The 18,891-nt window shown below is 48.4% G+C and overlaps 1 protein-coding gene across 3 annotated transcripts in view; it reads right to left on the bottom strand.

The window, feature by feature from the left end:
- CWH43 (cell wall biogenesis 43 C-terminal homolog) overlaps window positions 1-18,891 on the bottom strand; it is a 533,223-nt gene that overhangs the window by 326,601 nt on the left and 187,731 nt on the right. For all 3 annotated transcript variants that reach the window (XM_069631684.1, XM_069631685.1, XM_069631686.1), the window contains exon 5: window positions 18,575-18,773. In XM_069631684.1, coding sequence (XP_069487785.1) covers window positions 18,575-18,773 — 199 coding nt within the window. The remainder of the gene's footprint in view (window positions 1-18,574; window positions 18,774-18,891) is intronic.

Below are 18,891 nucleotides of genomic sequence, written 5' to 3' on the forward strand. Positions count from 1 at the left end.
GTCATCCGTGGTGATGAGGTCCAAGATTTTGTGGGGGTGGGCAGTGATAGATCTGGTGTTAAGGAGGGCACAATGCAAAGGTAGATTTTGTGGCGGTTTAATGTCAGTAGTGGGATATTTTGTGAGTGGTTGGTGGGGGATGTGTTTCTATGTAAGGATTTAACATTAGTGGCACCTTCCGTGATATCCTAGGACCAGTCAATGCATGGAAAGGGTTTGTGGTGAGGAGTGGTTCTGTATTGCAGGTTGGCATTCCATACTCTGATTTGGGGCGGGTGTGAGTTACTGAGTGTTAAGGTAGATATGATGGCAGGTTGTGTCATCTGGGATGGCCTAAGGGTATGGCTGGAGGGTTGGCGGTGTTAAGGTGGGGAGGAGGGTTGTGATGTGGGTGGATTGGTGTGGGTAGGAGGACCCCTAATTGGGGCATGATCTGGGCAGGTTGAGTCTTGGCTATTTTCAGCTAAGCTGAGTTTTCATTACGGTAGGTGTTGTTTCGAATGAAGGGCCCCTGGATTTTTGGCATTCTGTGTGTTGGCTGTAGCATTCTGTGGGGGTACAGACCATGTGCGGGAAGGCCGGGAAATGGGAGTGATTGTGAGGCTATGTGGCAGGGCGGGAGGCTTGCTCATATATAGCAAAGTGGTGGTTGTCTTGATCGTAATGGCAGGGGTACTGGGTAGCGCTAGTTTCGAGGTGGCAGGTGTCGCATAGTAGTAACAGCTGGTAAGAGGGGAGGCCATGATGGTTTGTTTGGCTGTGGAATTATTTCCGACTACGCTGGTAGGAAGGGAGTGGGTGGTGGTAGGTTGGGCTCATAGGCGTGCTTTGTGATCGTGCCATGTTGTGGACTGCACTGGTTGTGCTCTTGGCAGACTGTAAGGGTTGGCAGAAATGCGGTAGGGAGAGGCAAAGCGACCAGTGATGAAGTGAAGAGGGTGGTCGACCCAGAGAAAGGCCAAGCCTGGGCGTGGGCGTGATTAGGGACAGAGGGATTGCCTGTGAGGGCGGCCTGGCATGGGAAATCCTGTCATGAAACTCCAAGCCAGAGTTTACCAGAGGGGATTACTGTTTCATGTGGAAAAAATCACCAAGCCTCTGCTTCTCATGCTCAGGGAGAGGCTGGATTTCTGTGAAGTGTGCCTGCTTTTTTGACTGCATCAGGCAAAGTTCAAAGCAATCAATTAGCAATGACTGCCGCCATATGTTTTTCATGTCAGCTGCCACTGCTGATGTTCAGACTCGCACCATGCCTCGATCTGTCACCTCCTTGAAGACTTACACCTTGATGTCCTCGCTCTCACTGAGACGTGGTTAACTGCCAGCTCTGTCACTGTTTTTGACACACTCCTCCCAGAGGGCTACAAGATCCTGTCTAAGCCCAGTCCAAACCGATCTAGAGGGGGAGTGGCCCTGATCTTCCCTACATGGTGGGTCCCTGCCATTACCATACCCACTCAGTCCTATTCTTCCCTCAAATACCTCGTCTGCAGGCTTGGTGTCTCTCCTATGCTCTCGCTGACTCTTGCCACCATCTACAGGACCTGTGGTCCGGTCTACCCCTTCCTTTTGCAGTGGTCTGACCTCACCTCTTCTCTCCTAACCCCCACCTCCAAGCTTCTCCTCCTCAGAGACTTCCATATTCACCTTGACTCTCATGATGTGGCCACTGGATCCTTCTGCAGCCTCTGTGATTATCTTTCCCTCTCCATTCTTCCCTCCAGTCTGACCCACTCAGCCGGACACACCTTGGATGCTCTCATCTCAGCAGACATTCCCATCTCCAACCCTCTCACTACACCTCTCTCCTGGTTTCACCATGCTCTCCCGACCTCTCACCTTGATCTCGTTGGTCCCCCGGCTAAGCTTCGGCCCGTACTGCCAGTCTCCTTCTCCGTCATTCGACCAATGAAGCGAGTGTCAGTTGCTGCTTTTGCCGCCACCCTTGTCCACTCCAGCCACTGAATCTCACACTGACACAGCTCTTGCTAACCTTCACCTCTCCATCTTCAGCACCCTGGACATCTTTGCCCCTGTCATGAGAATCCGCTTGAAGAATGCCTCAAAGCGCAATACCTGGCATTTTCCGATCTAGCCTCTCTGAAATGCAAGTGCAGAGTTGCTGAACAGAAGTGGCTGGCTTCTAGCACACCCCCTGACAGACTGGCCTGCCGCCTGCAGTACAGCCTCTCCATTTGCTCGAAGAAGAGGGCCCATTTCCAAGAAGCCCTCATCTCTGGGGCCACCAACAATATGGCTGAACATTTCAAAATCTGCAAGGAACCTGCCAATCCTACTGCAGTCTCCACTTGTCCTCTGCCATCCCAGTCCCTCTGCACTGCACTGGCCTCCCACTTCACAACCAAAACTCAGGACATCCTTTCCTCATTTCCGTCTGCTCCCACCTTTCTCCCTCTCCCACTTTCAGGCATCCCTTGGCTGCCCTCCTACACTCCTCTTTCTCGCCCATAGCACAGGATGAGGTCACTAGATAAGTTCTCTCTATGAAATTCTCATCCAACAGGTGCACCCCTTCTCCTCCAGAACTATCAAGGACAACATTGCCTCCCTTACTCCAGCCTTGGCTGATCTCTGCAACCACTCCTTTGCCACTGGCTCCTTCACACCACCCCTCAAGCACTCCCTTGTGCACCCTCTCCTTAAAAAGCCTTCTGCCAACACTTCCTGCCTGGCTAACTACCGCCCTATCGCTATTACCCCTTTCCTTGGAAAACTCTTGGAGAAGCTGGTCATGCCCCAACTGATACACCACACTGAATCTGTTGGTTGTCTCCACGACCATCAGTCTGGCTTTGCAGCAGTCAGAGGCATGGAAACTGCTCTCCTGAACACCTGTGATGACTTGCTCTCTAATCTCGATTCCATCTCTCCTTCTTGATATTTCCTCTGCCTTTGACAAGGTCAATAATGCCACCCTTATTAGTCTGCTCTGTGATACCCTCGGCATCACAGGCTTGGCACTGGACTGGTTGACCTCCTTCCTCTCTGACAGACCTTTCCAGGTTCCACTGGGTCCTTTTCTCGCCTTCATCTCACTCTGCACCTGCAGCATCCCTCAGAGCTCTATCCTCTCACTGTGGCTCTTCAGAATCTACCTTGCCCCTCTGTCCCACCTTATCTCCACCTTCTCTCCTCACTTCTAGTGTTATGCAGATGATACGCAGCTCTGCTTCAAGCTTCCCTCCACTGCCTCTCATTCCTAACTGGCGGTATGCTATTCAGGCATGATGCGCTGCTAACGATTTCTGCCTTAATGCCAGTAAGACTGAGATCCTTCTCATTGGGACTCCTGCTCCCTCATTCCCTCCTACACTCTGGCCTCCCTCTTCTGAGGCTAAAAACCTTGGCATCAACTTCAAATTTTTTCTCACCTTCTCTCCTCACATGGTGGACCTTGCCAAGAAGTCCCACTTTCAGCTGCCCCTCCTCAGAGGCATTCTCCCTTTCCTCACCTTCACACAGAAATTCAGTGTCTCCAGAGCTCTGGTCCTCTCTATGCTGGACTACTGCAACAGCCTCTTCTTCAATCTGCCTCTATCTTCTCTTCGCCGCCTTCAACTAATCCAGAATAGGACTGCAAGACTTATCCTTGGCTTCAAGCCCACGGACCACATCTCTCCAGCTCTAAAATCTCTCCACTGGCTCCTCGTGGCTGCGAGGATCAAGTTCAAGATCCTCAGCATCATCCACAAGGCTTTCTGCGGCCTGGAACCCCGCTACATCCATTGCTCCCTTCAGAAATACCTCCCTGCCAGAGCCCTTCAGTCTTCTAGCTCTAACCCTCTGCAGCTCAGACGCTTTTTATAAGCTGAGAGTGGGGATTAGATATCTCTCTTCCACAGGAGCCTCCCTCTGGAATGGCATCCCTGCCTCTTCCTTCCCTCTCCTGCTCCCCGGCTAATGCCCCCCTTAGCACTTGCCTAGCCCCAGGGGCCCTCCTCTTCTCCCCTTTGACTTGTTTTGCCTCCCCCGCTCTTCCCTCCACCTTAGCATTATCCCTGCCGCCCCTTGCTGCAATCCCGCCAACTCTCCTCCTCCATGCACTTCGTGCTACTGCACTTGCACTATCCAAATGACACAAGGCCTAGTAGGACCATTATTGTTACTTTCTCCCATGTCTTCCTCCCCACCCCCGTTCTAATTTGTCTTGTGGTGCCTTGAAAGACCATTTGCTGTATAGGGGGCTTATAAATATCCAATAAATTATATAAATAAATAGTCTTATTAGAATGTGTAAAGAAGTTAGATGCCCCCCACACAAATAAGTGTGCCCCTCCCCCACTGTCTCTGAAGATTTCACCTCTCCCAACATTTGGAGGATTAGCCCCCTCCGCCTAAAATGTAGAATTCGTTGAGCCACTGGTAGCAGTTCCAATTGTAACAATTTTGCATTAAAAATTATGCTTATAACTTGTTTAGCTTTTGAACCAATTTCTTTTTCTATTCTTTCCAGGTGGAGAATCCTTACTTTAAAGGGGGTGTGTCCTTTAAGGCACTACTTAAAATCCTTCTCACCTTATGATAGTTTATTTACAACACAGTTAATACCCAGAGGTTTCTAAGCGCGGACCCGGGGATCGGACCTGTGTTGTTCTGTGTCGTCTTGCTTCCAAGGCGAGCATGTTGCCGCTGAGCTATCCTCCCAAAACGAGGAATCTTTCTCGCCTTCCCCCAGCCATGCTGAATCTCTATGAAAAATAGAATGAGGACTCTGTGGGCCAGAGGATGTAGACATAGAGAGGAGACTGCAGTATTATTATTATTATTATTTTTAATTCTTGTAACGCGCCAACATGCCCGTAGGCCTCAGGGCGCACATAGAGACTCAACAAGGACAGACAAACATATTGAGTAAACAGAGTGGAGAAGAAGATAGGTGGAGGAATTATTCCATATTGAAAAGATGGGTTTTAACGGCACGTTTGAATACGGTGTAGTTCTGAATCTGCCGCGTCTGGGCTGGAAGTTTGCTCCAGAGTAGGGGACCCTGTGCGCCAAGAGTTGTACCTCCAAGTTTGATTGTCCTAAATTTGGGATGTTTGAGAGTGATGGCCGAGGAAGACCGAAGGTTTCTCACGTTTAACTTAATGCTTATGCGGTCTGACAGATAGGTAGGGCTACTGAGGCTGAGGCATTTGTGGGTCGTGGTTAGTATCTTGTGGGTTATCCGATGTTTAATGGGAAGCCAACAGAGTTTTTTCCTGAAAGTGGAAATATGTGTGCGATGGGACTGAGTGAAGATATTATGCACAGCATTATTCTGAGCCACTTGTAATGATTGGATGTTGAGAGCTGTCGTACCCGCTAGGAGGCTGTTACAGTAATCCAATCTTGAGTTAATTAATGCGGTGGATAGAAGAGCACAGTTCTCTTGCGATATGAATGGGCGAATGTACCCTATTCTTTTATTTATAAGACCGCAGCTAGATTTAATGCTGGAGACGTGGAATTTATTGAGAGTTCTTCATCAAGAACAACTTCCAAGGTCTTGACTTTCTTTTGGACAAGAATGGTATTATCGGCAATATGGAAGCTAGTATAGTTGGAATCTAGTTTTGCCCTAATGTTTTTTGATGCCACAATGAGGAGTTCAGTTTTTTTGTCATTCAGGGCAAGAGAGTTGCAGGCCATCCAGTCCTGTATGGCTTTATATATCTTGTTAATGGTTGCAGTATCGCTGCTAAAGAGTCCACTCAGCTGTATGACCACCTGAGTATCGTCAGCGTAGTTCGTGTATTGTACGCCTAATTTATTTAAAAGGTCAAGAAGGGGACGAATATGGAGATTAAAGAGCAGGGGCGATAGACAGGAGCCCTGCGGAACTCCGCATGTCTGAGTAATTGGAGCAGATTGGCAATCGCCAACGCAAACCCTCACCATTCTGGGACCCAGAAAGGAGGCAATCCATCTGGATGCATTAGCGGAGCACTTGGCGACCTCTCCGAGCCTTGACACCAGTAAGCTGTGGTCAACTAGGTCAAAGGCTGCGGAGAGGTCAAGTAACATGAGCAAGGCAGCTTGATTATTATCAGCTATGCTAGCTGAGGTAGATTTGAGATCTAGCATAGCTGTCTCAGTCCCGTGACAAGCCCTATAGCCCGACTGACGGGTGCCCAAGATATTGTATTTTTCGACATTGGGCCTGTAGCTGTAAATAGGCCAATTTATCAATTATCTTGAGAACATAAGGCACGTTGGTAATAGGCCTGTAGTTCTCATTGTTAGCTGGGTCAAGGTTCTCCTTTTTCAATAAGGGTGTGATCCACGCCTACTTTAACAGTTCCGGCACCAGACCCTCACCAAAAGAGAGATTTACCAATTTGGTGATCCATGGAACCAGAGTTTCTAAAGAATCTTTAAGAGTGCTTGTGGGGCAGTCGTCAGCAGGGCAAGACGTGTCTTTAAGGTCTTTTATGATTTTGAATACTTCGTCTTCGGTATAGTGTGTAAAAGAGAATTGAGGGATCTCGTTTTCACAGGTGCTGGGCGAAGCAGCATCTGTGAGGTTTTGCGTGGGGGTTACATTACCTAGGGCTTTTTTTATTTTTTCCTTGTGGGAGTCAATCTTAAGTAAGAAGGCATTGTGAATGCCCTGACACCATTTATTGTCTTTGGTGATGTTATTAGTGGTTGGGGGCTGATTTTGGAATTCTGCTAAGATTTTAAAGAGCTCCCCTGTATTAGATTGAGCATTCACTATTCTTGCGTTGTAATGTGTGGCCTTTGCTTCTGTGATGAGTTTTTTATAATTAAGGATAGATTTTTTGTAGTTAGTTTGTGTATTGTTGTTGGGATCTTTCCTCCAGGCTCTTTCGAGTGCTCTTTTTTCTTGTCTGGCTACAAGAATTTCATTGGTAAACCAGGTGTTCTTTGTGGTTTCAGTTTTTGTTGTCTTCATTTTCAGTGGGGCGAGATCGTTAACTACTTCTTTGATGTTGTTTGACAAGTGGTTAATAAGTTTAGAGGATTCAGCAAAGTTGTCAAGGGGTTGAAGTTTAGAAGACAGCAGTGTGTCAAAATTAGGAGCTGTTAAGTTCTTCAGGTTGCGAGACATTTTCTGTATACGTGGGTGGACGTTAAGTTTAGGAGGAGCAGAGGGTAGTGAAATTTTAGCTTGAATAAGAAAATGGTCAGACCAGATACACGGTGTGGCCGAGATGTTAGAGATGTTGGCATTTTGGGACAGGAGCCAATCGAGAGTGTGACCCTTATTTTGCGTGGGAGACTTCATCCACTGAGTAAGGCCAAAAGAGGTGATAGTATCCATCAGCTTGGCGCCTGCTTTGTCCTGTTGGTGATTGGCCCAGTGGTTAAAATCACCCATAATGATAATTGGGCCTTTAGTGGTACAGATCTGGGCCAGTAAATCGCTTAGCTGTTCTTCAAATAGAGGCATGATTTTAGGTGGACGATAGATAGTTAGTGTATTTAAAGTGGTGTGTGGGGAGGTTTTTATTTTCACCCATAAACTCTCACAACCTTCAGGAGAGGTATGGGGAATCTCCTAACATTCGAGACTTGATTTACACATCAAGGCCACTCCGCCACCTTTACCCACCAGACGATCTGCTCTGAAAAGAGTGTAGTCGTCGGGCGTGGAAAGTGTAGCTTGGGTGGGAAGCTCAGGGTTGAGCCATGTTTCGGTTATGCCGAAAAAGTCAGGCTTAAACTCAAAATGTTGAAGTCTGATTTTAGTAATCTTCGCGTTTCTGGGTAATTAAAAGAAAGGCATCCCAAAGGTGGTTTTTGGACTGGAATTTCATCTTAAAAATGTAGGTTCAACCAAAAATGGAAATGGTCAAAAATATCACATTACACTCAGTAGCCCATGGACTACTGAAAGGTTTCTGAACAAAGTATCTCTATAAAGAACACATTTTGCTCTTTAATTTACAGTTTGCCATTGTGCATTCATGCTGCCCACAGTGCATATGATATATCAACACCCTTTGGAAGCATACACACCACGCAAGGAGATGAGCTGGTGAGCACTGATCTACTCATATCCGCACAGAAAACAGCCTATTCTACAGACAAAAAGCATGAAAGATAAATGTGCCTTGAATGGGAATCTTTATTTTTACATGTCACATTTGCCAGTGTCCTTCTGCTCTCTTGCTGGTAGATCCAAGTTCCGGTAAAGCACTCGCTGAACTCCCATCGTCCGCCCTTTGACACCCTCTTAACCTTCTTGCTTAGAATGCCTGCGCTCACATAAGACATCAGTCCTCAAGGAAGAAGTTTCTATGCGCGTTGGGATAATACATCTTCCACTTCCATCAGAAAAATAAAAAGAGCAAACCAGGTTGATGAGTTAGTACGTATCAAAGACTATGGGCCTCATTATGAGTTGGAGGGTCCCTGGTCCCTGAATGGGTAAATACCGGGCCATTCCGACTTTGGAGGGCCCAGTATTTCCCCATTCAGGGAACCCGGACCCAGACATCCCCATTCCCATTTGAGCCCCGATAGGGCTCAATGGGATTGGGGAGCATGCTAACAACGGGCCCGTTAATGACGAGCCTGTTGTTAGCATGCTTGTCCCCTCGCGGGACCCGCTGTGGACATCTGGTATGACCCTATGGGGGGTGTGTCTCAGCCCTTGGTAGAACTGTTTCCTCTGGATTGTTTTCAGGCTGCTCCGTAGATTTGCTTTTCCTGTTTTTGGTACACTTTTACCATAGGTGCTTCCTATATGCTTCTCACTAAAATCTCTTTTACGTGTACTCCAGCTGCTGCAGTGTACCCCAGAGGGTCCTGGTTATTTTTATGTAGAAGGTACACGTCACATGTATTTGCAGTGCTGGCCATGCGCATCTGTTCCATGCATGAAGATGTAGTACCGCACATACGATTCTTTCTTAAGCCCTTTTAGACTTACGGTCGGCAGCCTTTCGAAGACTGAGGGCCTCATTACACGGTAGGCGGTAACCATAGCGCTATTAGCACCATGGTTGCCGCCGGTATTTTACCGTGTCCGCCTTGGTGGATGGCCCAATTCACCAAGGCACTTCCCCATTCCCATTTTTGCCCCCATAGGGCTCAAAGGGAATGGGGAAGGCGCTAATTGCGGTACCGTAATTAGCACCAAGGTCCCTTTGCGGGCCGGTTCCTTAACGGCTAGTAAAACCAGCCGTTAAGGTCAGGTCCCGCAAAGGGACCTCGTAGTAAGGCGGTAAGGGTTTACCGGTACTGGTGCCCTTACCGGTAAACCCTTACCGCCTACCGTGTAATGAGGCCCTGAGACTGCTAAGCAGGTATTGCGTCATTTCGCCGACACCCGTTTCTCCGACGGATGTTTTGGTGAAAGAGTTTTGCCGTAAATGTCCATCGAAATTTTGGGGTGGGGGAGTGGGAAAGAGTAAATAAAGGGTTGGGAGTGAAGGGAAATAAAACAAATGAATGGGTGTATGGAGGGACCCCCCATAAATAATAAAATAAACATTGATGTTTTTCGGCAAAACTGCTGCGGCAAAGCTAAGCAAAACCTGAAAGACACGTGGGTGTATATGGAAACCTAACTTGAGTCGCAAAAGCAGCGAGTGGTTTAGAGGTGGAGTGCAGATTCAGCTGATAGTGCTACTTGGAAACATGAGGCCTATTAGGTGAGACTACCCATCCCGTGATGTTGGAGAACGGTACTACATTATCAACCACTACTTGATAGTTGAAGCGGTGTAAGTTTACACACTGTCTCAGTAGATTTTCTGTCTTTTTGGGTCACAACAACCAGGCTTCTCTGGTGAGGATTTCTGGAGACATTGCTAACACTTCTCGGGCAGTCCTGGGAATAGGCAGCACTTTCTATTTCATTGAGACACCACATGTGTGGTCAGAGTCCATGTGCATACTCCCCGAGTTCCCCAATGGATGGCTTGAAGGGATTCTTGGGTTTGCTTGGGAACATGCAAGTGATTGCCATGATTTGCTCAGTCACGGTGTGTTTGAGTTTAATATGTAGGAAACCCCGGTGAAGCTGCTCTAGTATGTCGTCACTTTTGTCTGCTATGTACCCCTTTCCTGTGGCCTTCACTCCTCTGTACCCCTCAAGGTTGAAACTCATTCTGCTCAATGTCCAGTTCTCCTTGCCCCACAGGCTCTAGAATGTTGCTCTGGAAATGATTGAGGGGTCAGCATAGAGTCTGCATGCAGCAAAGAAGTGTTATAAGTTGACTTTACTGGGAGGTCTAACAGCCATGAGGTATAACACAACTGTCTTTTGAATTGCTTAACTGCCCTTCTCTGTATTGCCCCAGTTCTGTCAGTGTGTCAATGTGAAAGGAGATGTGTACAGAGCTGAACACCACCTTGGCTCCATGAGAGTTGATGGTGGACCACTGAAGCGTGTACAGTTTCTCAGAGGCACTGTTATTGATGTAAACTAATTGCACAAACAATTTCAGTGGCTGGGAAATCGGCTGATCTAATACTTGAAAAATAGTCCTGTCAGTTTTTGATCAGTTACACTGTGGAGAAACATGGGGAAAGGACACTAAAATAAATGTAAACATCTGTCGCTAACTCTTTAGGATTTTGTATGGTTCATCATTGTGAAGATCCTTTTCATTGCAGTCACTTTTAGGTGGAGCAATTAATGCACACAAAGAATGCAAGTCGTCATCCTGATTGGGTTAGTTCCAGTAAATGTTGCCTGTTTAACTAATGTCACGTGGGGAGCTGGTTCTACAACTTGCCTAATTAGATTCCAGGAAACAAGAGCTATGGCTTCAATAACTCCCCGAAGAAGCATTCCCCGCCTGACATATAGGGTGTGCTCTGTCAATTTGACAAATGTAATGGCTATTGATAGCATTCGAAGAGCATCTCCTGAATTGCTGGTAAGGAAGATCAATGATGTATGGTTTGAATTGTCCTATTTCAGCTCGGAAGCATAAAGTGACACAAAACATGCAAAAAATGGAATGCACTTCTGGGTAAGTTCAAATTTTCGTGGGAGAGTATCCCAAGCGGGACGCGTCAGTCACAGTAGCAGCATACTATTTTATTTGCTCACATGCCTACATCCTGGAAAAATCTTGGATCAGTAAAATACCATCCATGCCGAGCTAGAATGGACATCCCACTTTACCATTCCAGGAACACTATTACAGCTTTGGGATTAGGAAAACACCACCCCAGCCAACCTGAAATAAGCCAAAGCAACGCCTGGCACGCTTTTCGCTCTCAGTCGAGCTCATCAGAGGAGTGCAGCTTGTCCGTGGAGAGGCTGAGCACCTAGTACACATGAAAACAAAAGGCTCAGAAGCCTAGGGTGACAAACAGCAGGAAAGGAACGTGGGTTACATTCTCATTTTAGGTGGAGAGCATCCCAAACCACACACACCAATGGCCTGCTCACTCACATGCCCGAATTCTGGCAATATCTTGAGGCGTCATTAGTAAAATACCATCCATGCTAAGCCGGAAAATGATAGCCCAGTATCATTCCAGCAGTTTATCGAGGAACTATGACAGCGTGTGGGCAAAATAATAAACGGGATGCCATAAAGTACCATTATATGTCAGCATACATCTAGTGATTTCTAACAAAACTGAAAGCAACGTTCGCAATCTCTCCCCTTCTAGGGAAGTGCCTTGTACCCCTCTTGGGAGATATGACACAAAGAAAAGTCTCTTTCATTAAAAAAAGGCTCTAGTTCTTCCATTTTATGGGGCTCGCTGGTTTTACAGGGATGCCTTTCCTTCGTCCCTTGTCCTTTCTGGTCCACTGTGGGTGATGCCATCGGAGTGACCTTCGAGTTAGTCTCCCCATGTGAAGTCCTGGCTCTCCCACACCGGTGGACACAGAGGTGCCTTTCCTTCGTCCCTTGTCCTTTCTGGTCCACTGTGGGTGATGCCATTGGAGTGACCTTCGAGTTAGTCTCCGGATGTGAAGTCCCCGCTCTCCCGCACCGGGTGACCCAGGAATGCCTTTCCTTCATCCCTTGTCCATTCTGGTCCACTGTGGGTGATGCCATTGGGGTGACCTTCGAGTTAGTCTCCGGATGTGAAGTCCCCGCTCTCCCGCACCGGTGGACACAGAGGTGCCTTTCCTTCGTCCCTTGTCCTTTCTGGTCCACTGTGGGTGATGCCATTGGGGTGACCTTCGAGTTAGTCTCCCCATGTGAAGTCCCCGCTCTCCCGCACCGGGTGACACAGGAATGCCTTTCCTTCGTCCCTTATCCATTCTGGTCCACTGTGGGTGATGCCATTGGGGTGACCTTCGAGTTAGTCTCTGGATGTGAAGTCCCCGCTCTCCCACACGGGGTGACACAGGGATGCCTTTCCTTCGTTCCTTGTCCTTTCTGGTCCACTGTGGGTGATGACATTGGAGTGACCTTCGAGTTAGTCTCCCCATGTGAAGTCCCCGCTCTCCCGCACCGGGTGACACAGGAATGCCTTTCCTTCGTCCCTTATCCATTCTGGTCCACTGTGGGTGATGCCATTGGGGTGACCTTCGAGTTAGTCTCTGGATGTGAAGTCCCCGCTCTCCCACACCGGGTGACACAGGGATGCCTTTCCTTCGTTCCTTGTCCTTTCTGGTCCACTGTGGGTGATGACATCGGAGTGACCTTCGAGTTAGTCTCCCCATGTGAAGTCCCCGCTCTCCCGCACCGGGTGACACAGGAATGCCTTTCCTTCGTCCCTTGTCCATTCTGGTCCACTGTGGGTGATGCCATTGGGGTGACCTTCGAGTTAGTCTCCGGATGTGAAGTCCCCGCTCTCCCGCACCGGGTGACACAGGAATGCCTTTCCTTCGTCCCTTGTCCTTTCTGGTCCACTGTGGGTGATGCCATTGGGGTGACCTTCGAGTTAGTCTCCGGATGTGAAGTCCTGGCTCTCCCACACCGGTGGACACAGAGGTGCCTTTCCTTCGTCCCTTGTCCTTTCTGGTCCACTGTGAGTGATGCCATTGGGGTGACCTTCGGGTTAGTCTCCGGATGTGAAGTCCCCGCTCTCCCGCACCGGGTGACACAGGGATCTGGGAATCAAGCTTTGCATTTCCACTGAGTCCAGGGTGCGGAGCACGGAAGGGCAGTAGGATGATGGGGTGGCCAGCCTTTAGCCCACCCTGAACCTTGAAGGTTCTGCTTTCCTATTTCTCTCATAGGCTGCCAGGCATCTCTTGCCAATAGTGCCCTGTTTAATCTGCCCTCGTTGCCATCAGACTTGCTATGAATTTGTGATTGATCTTTTCCAGAATTCTATCTTTTCTGCCCACCATCTTTTAAGTGTATTTATTCTCGCCTCTATATACTTTCTTGGACTGCATTTCCTGATCCCATATGGTCTGTGCTTCCAAAGTATTAGGGCTGCACCCCTAAAGTGGGCCCTATCCTTACTTGGTGGTTTTTGACTGTCCGTAGTCTGAGATGGGGACTGAATAAGCATAACTAAGGGACTCTCCACATACTTCCCCGGGGCCCCATCCTCCACTAGCCTGGGAGGACCTCCCCCCTTCTTGGTCGCCCCACTGGAGGACGCCAGAGTGAGTCAGTGGACGTCCTATACCTACTTACCTATGCCTACATACTGACCTTTTGGGTGGAAAAGTGTAGAAGACAGCATGCACCTGGTTATTTATTTCTAGAGTTACAAATGTTCACATTCTCAGTTCTTCACATGTTACAAAGTAGGGACGGCCTAGCTATGGGAGTCTGGAGCAGCCTGGAGCCGCGGTACCTGGAGCAAACAGACCCATCATTGAATGTCCAGAAGAAGTCCCCCCCTCTGGCACAGAACATGTGGTGACTAATGTAGTGATATATCCGATCACTCTGAAGATGTGTTTTGAATAATCAACAACGTTTGCACATATCTCATTTTGCTTACCTTGTATCATAGGAACAACTGGCAAATAGACACTTTGCAATTCTAAAAATCGAAAAACTGAAAATAAAAAAATAAAAGTGCAGGCTGTCTTTTACACTCTTCCACCCAGTGATCGAAGTGAGCAGGAACGGTCGGGAGCGTTGTTCCAATACTTTTTTTGGTTCACTTCTACCACAGCTTCCACCCAGCAATTTCGCAGGTTACACAGCGTATGCAACAACAATACATTGCTTTTTGCCAAAACATCGCAGTGGTGCCCATCTCTGCATCTTATCAAATACTGAAATTGTTTGTCAGGGATGGAGGTTTGTTGCCCAGCATCATCTACTGTGTGCTGCTGTCATATGCCAGCGTGCTGCCATCCAAGGACAGGAGTTGCAATCACAACTCTGCAGCATGCCCATGTTTAGAATGCGACGCTATCGTTGAGCATCATATGCTCAGGCACTCCCATCATATGAAGTTTTTTGAAAATGCCATTGATATGATGTGGCATTTTTGTTTTTATTGAACATTTACACAATACAAACATCAGCAAGCTTCTTACAACACGCCTATACACAAGTGTTTCTATGCCCAGATATGCCCAGATTCTGCCTTTGGATGTCAGGGGGGTTGCACCCATGTGCCCTGCCCGACCACCTTAAGCTGAAAGGAATGAAGTCATGTAGGTAGTGCTAGACCCATGTCCTGATGTCATCTCTTACTCCAGATTGCTACCTGGTGATGGGAGAAGCACTTGCAGGATGGGTCCTTCACAGCAGGATGGGTCATTCGCAGTAGGATATGTCCTCCACAGCAGTATATGTCCTCCACAGCAGGATGGGTCCTCCACAGCAGGACGGGTCCTTCACAGCAGGACCGGTCCTCCACAGCAGGACGGGTCCTTCACAGCAGGATGGGTCCTCCACAGCAAGATGGTTCCTCCACAGCAGGATGGGTCCTCCACAGCAGGGCGGGTCCTTCACAGCAGGACCGGTCCTCCACAGCAGGACCGGTCCTCCACAGCAGGACGGGTCCTTCACAGCAGGATGGGTCCTCCACAGCAAGATGGTTCCTCCACAGCAGGATGGGTCCTCCACGGCAGGGCGGGTCCTTCACGGCAGGGCGGGTCCTTCACAGCAGGACGGGTCCTCCACAGCAGGACGGTTCCTCCACAACAGGATAGGTCCTCCACAGCAGGACGGGTCCTCCACAGCAGGATGGGTCCTCCACAGCAGGACGGGTCCTTCATAGCAGGATGGATCATTCACAGCAGGATATGTCCTCCACAACAGGATATGCCCTCCACAGCAGGACGGGTCCTCCACAGCAGGATGGTTCCTCCACAGCAGGGTGGGTCCTTCACAGCAGGACGGGTCCTCCACAGCAAGATGGTTCCTCCACAGCAGGATGGGTCCTCCACAGCAGGATGGGTCCTCCACAGCACAATGGGTCCTTCACAGCAGGCTGGGTCCTTCACAGGATGGGTCCTTCACAGCAGGATAGGTCCTCCACAGCAGGATGGTTCCTCCACAGCAGGACAGATCCTTCACAGTAGGACGAGTCCTCCACAGCAGGATGGTTCCTCCACAGCAGGATGGTTCCTAAACAGCAGGGTGGTTCCTCCACAGCAGGACGGGTCCTCCACAGCAGGACGGGTCCTTCACAGCAGGACCGGTCCTCCACAGCAGGATGGGTCCTTCACAGCAGGACAGGCCGATCACAGCAGGATGGATCCTCCACAGCAGGACGGGTCCTTCCAGGGGAGTTGCTAGGTCTGGAAAAGACCCGGGGCTAAGATGATGTCGGAACTGTTGAGACTGGGGGCTAGCTAGTCTTTTGGCTGTAGCTCCTGAGATTCTATCCGGGGCTACAACCAAAAGATCAGGGGCTATAGCCCCCTTAGCCCCCCCCTAGCAACGCCCCTGGGTCCTTCACAGCAGGATGGATCCTCCACAGCAAGATGGTTCCTCCACAGCAGGATGGGTCCTCCACAGCAGGGCGGGTCCTTCACAGCAGGGCAGGTCCTTCACAGCAGGACGGGTCCTCCAAAGCCAGATGGGTCCTCCACAGCAGGACAGGTCCTCCACAGCAGGATGGGTCCTCCACAGCAGGACGGGTCCTTCACAGCAGGATGGATCATTCACAGCAGGATATGTCCTCCACAGCAGGATATTCCCTCCACAGCAGGACGGGTCCTCCACAGCAGGATGGTTCCTCCACAGCAGGATAGGTCCTCCACAGCAGGATGGGTCCTCCACAGCAGGATGGTTCCTAAACAGCAGGGTGGTTCCTCCACAGCAGGACGGGTCCTCCACAGCAGGACGGGTCCTCCATAGCAGGATGGGTCCTCCACAGCAGGATGGGTCCTCCACAGCGTTCTTATTGCATTGCTCCCATTGCCCATGTGGATTGCAGCCTCACAGTGACTCCAGCAACAGTCTGGAGGTGGAAGAGTTAGGACCCTGCATAGATTTACTGCTTGGCCAGTTCTACTACTTCACAGTTGGTAGGGGAGGGCAGGTCCATGGGTTATGCCCATTATTAGTGTGCGGGCTCCCCTGAGCCCGCCCCTGTTGATTTGCCTGTCTTTTCCGTTCCCTGCCACTTTCCCACTACTTCCTGCTTATGTGGCAGAGTGAGGGTAACAACACACCCTTCACAGCACCTTTAGCTCCTCAGAAGCTTATAGGTGACAAATGACATATTAGGAAGGGGCAAGAGTTGGGAACTAAAGATATGAGAAATTGGGAAGTAATCTTAAAAACCCAGACTCCAGGTACTGAATAGAACATAACATATTGTACGATATGCGATATATGATGGCTGCACTAACTTCGCTGTATTAAATACTTTACACAGTATTAAAGAAACATGTTTTACTTCTACACTAAAACTCTAAAACATGGATTGCAACTACCACTATGTGCTAATAGCCTTATAGATCTTGGGGGGGGGGGGGCATTCTCTGACCCAATTCATTATCCCACGATAATAGCCCATCCCTCGGTCTATAAGGCTGTATATATGTTATGACCCCATGCAAATAGTGCTATATTTAGGCCCATGAAAGCCCTAGACTACCTGAAATAGAAAGACTTGCCCACAAGAATAGGGCGTCAATGGCTGTACATTTCCACTGCTAAAATAGGGGTGTAGGCATGAGACCTGCATCGTACAAGATGTTTAAGTCCTGAAACCTGCAATGCTGGCTCTGTAATAAATATGTAAATGTGATATTGAGTGGAATAACCAGTGAAATCAGTGTGGATTACTCTGGTGAAACCTGCACTAGAAACTAGATCAATGGGGTTGGGTTCCATTGAACCACCAGCACCAGTGGGAGAAGATATTCTTTTTGGAGATGTACCTGACACTCTTTCAGGTGAGATTGACATATGAATCCTATAATCCTATTTGGAAAGCCATCACATTTGATAAATGACATTTAAGAAGGCGCGCGACAAGCACCATTGCGCTTGCATTACCTGTAGGCTTATGATTAGCCTAGAAACTGGAGGCTGTGGCTGGGTTGTGCCTCAGGATATGGCACTCCCATCACGCCCAAATCTGAATTCCACAGTCATTGTTACCAGTGAATATATTCTTGGTATATTTAAACTTCATAACGCTTAACAATATGTGGCACACCTGTGTGCCGGAAATAATATATGAGCTAAGCAATTCTCAGATGTACATTATCCAAAAAGTATACAACTCCAACGTCATGCGTGACCTTATAAAAGCAAGACGTTGCATGCTGCGTACCTTTCTATGGTCAGAGAAAAACTCTCAGTGTCTTTCCTTATTCAGCTTCTGGGTATTTTATGCTATATAGTAGTACATGCTGTTCTCGCAATACTCCAATACAGAACATTATTGATGCCCGCAATCTCCCCTTAACACATCTTTTAATGAATCTTTTTGATGTCAGTGTCAATTTTTCAACAGACAATTTTACATTATACACGATTTCATTTGTCCTTCACATGTACATGTGTATTTATGAGAGTTATAAAGCGCATACCTAGCCAGCAAGCAACAGAGCGCCACCCATATGGCACATACCAAGAGGATTACAGGTAGGGTGTGGCGGTAGCAGGAGTGGCCGGTAGGAGCAGGGTAGCTGGGTAGAGGTCGGAGCTTTACGAGGAGGGTTGAGAGGAGTGGTCAGCTACTGGCAGGATGTTCTTTAAAGAGTATGGTCTTCAAGTCCTTCTTGAAGTGTAGGTTGGAAGGGACCAGAAACATGAGCTTCATTACAAGTTTGGTGGAATTACCAGTCACAATTCCACTAAACTCATTTACTGATGCCAGCACTCGTTTTGGCTGTGAAACTGGCATGTTACGAGTGGCGGGTAGGCGTTGTTATTCCCCTCATGGAGTCCCATTGGAAGATTGGCTGCCAGAGGTAATTCCACCCACAGTAAATCCTCCATTTTCCTGTAGGAAAGATCTCCAGCCAATTACAGGAGGTATTCCCTCCAATTGCCCTCTAAACTCAGAATATAGCAGTGCAGTAAACATCAAAGTAATCATCACAGACATTTTGTTTGCTACTGCCATACTCGCGGCTCACAGAGTTATCAAAAGTACTGCTATGTGTCTAGTCGAGTAGATCTCAACAAATGAAAAATGAAGAGGTACCCCTTTGATGACTGAAAAAGACCCACTTTAGACTGCAGTTCCTTCTAGCAGAAGTGCCCCAAAGAGTGAAAATGGCAGCATAAAATCTTACCCGTAGGGGTTAGGATCTGGTCCATGATGGGGATGGCCGTGCACTGCCCACCTTGAAACAAGGGAGACCTCGCCGAAGACCCAGTAGGTGAGGAACAGAAGGCTACCGAAGGCTGCCCCAGACAACAGCCAACTTGTCCTGGAATGAGCTTCTTCATAGTTTGTGGGCGTTGACACATTTCTTTTCTCTTCTTTCCTGTCTGTGTAAAGGTTTTGTACATAAGTACTCACTCCACTTCATGTGGCCCAACATTTACATCTTGTGGTATGCATTTACTGAACAGATTGGTATGGGTTCCAAGCCTGAATGCAAATTTA

Source organism: Ambystoma mexicanum, chromosome 6q, assembly GCF_040938575.1.
Source record: "Ambystoma mexicanum isolate Mex_15411 chromosome 6q, UKY_AmexF1_1, whole genome shotgun sequence".
Classification (NCBI taxonomy): Eukaryota; Metazoa; Chordata; class Amphibia; order Caudata; family Ambystomatidae; genus Ambystoma; species Ambystoma mexicanum.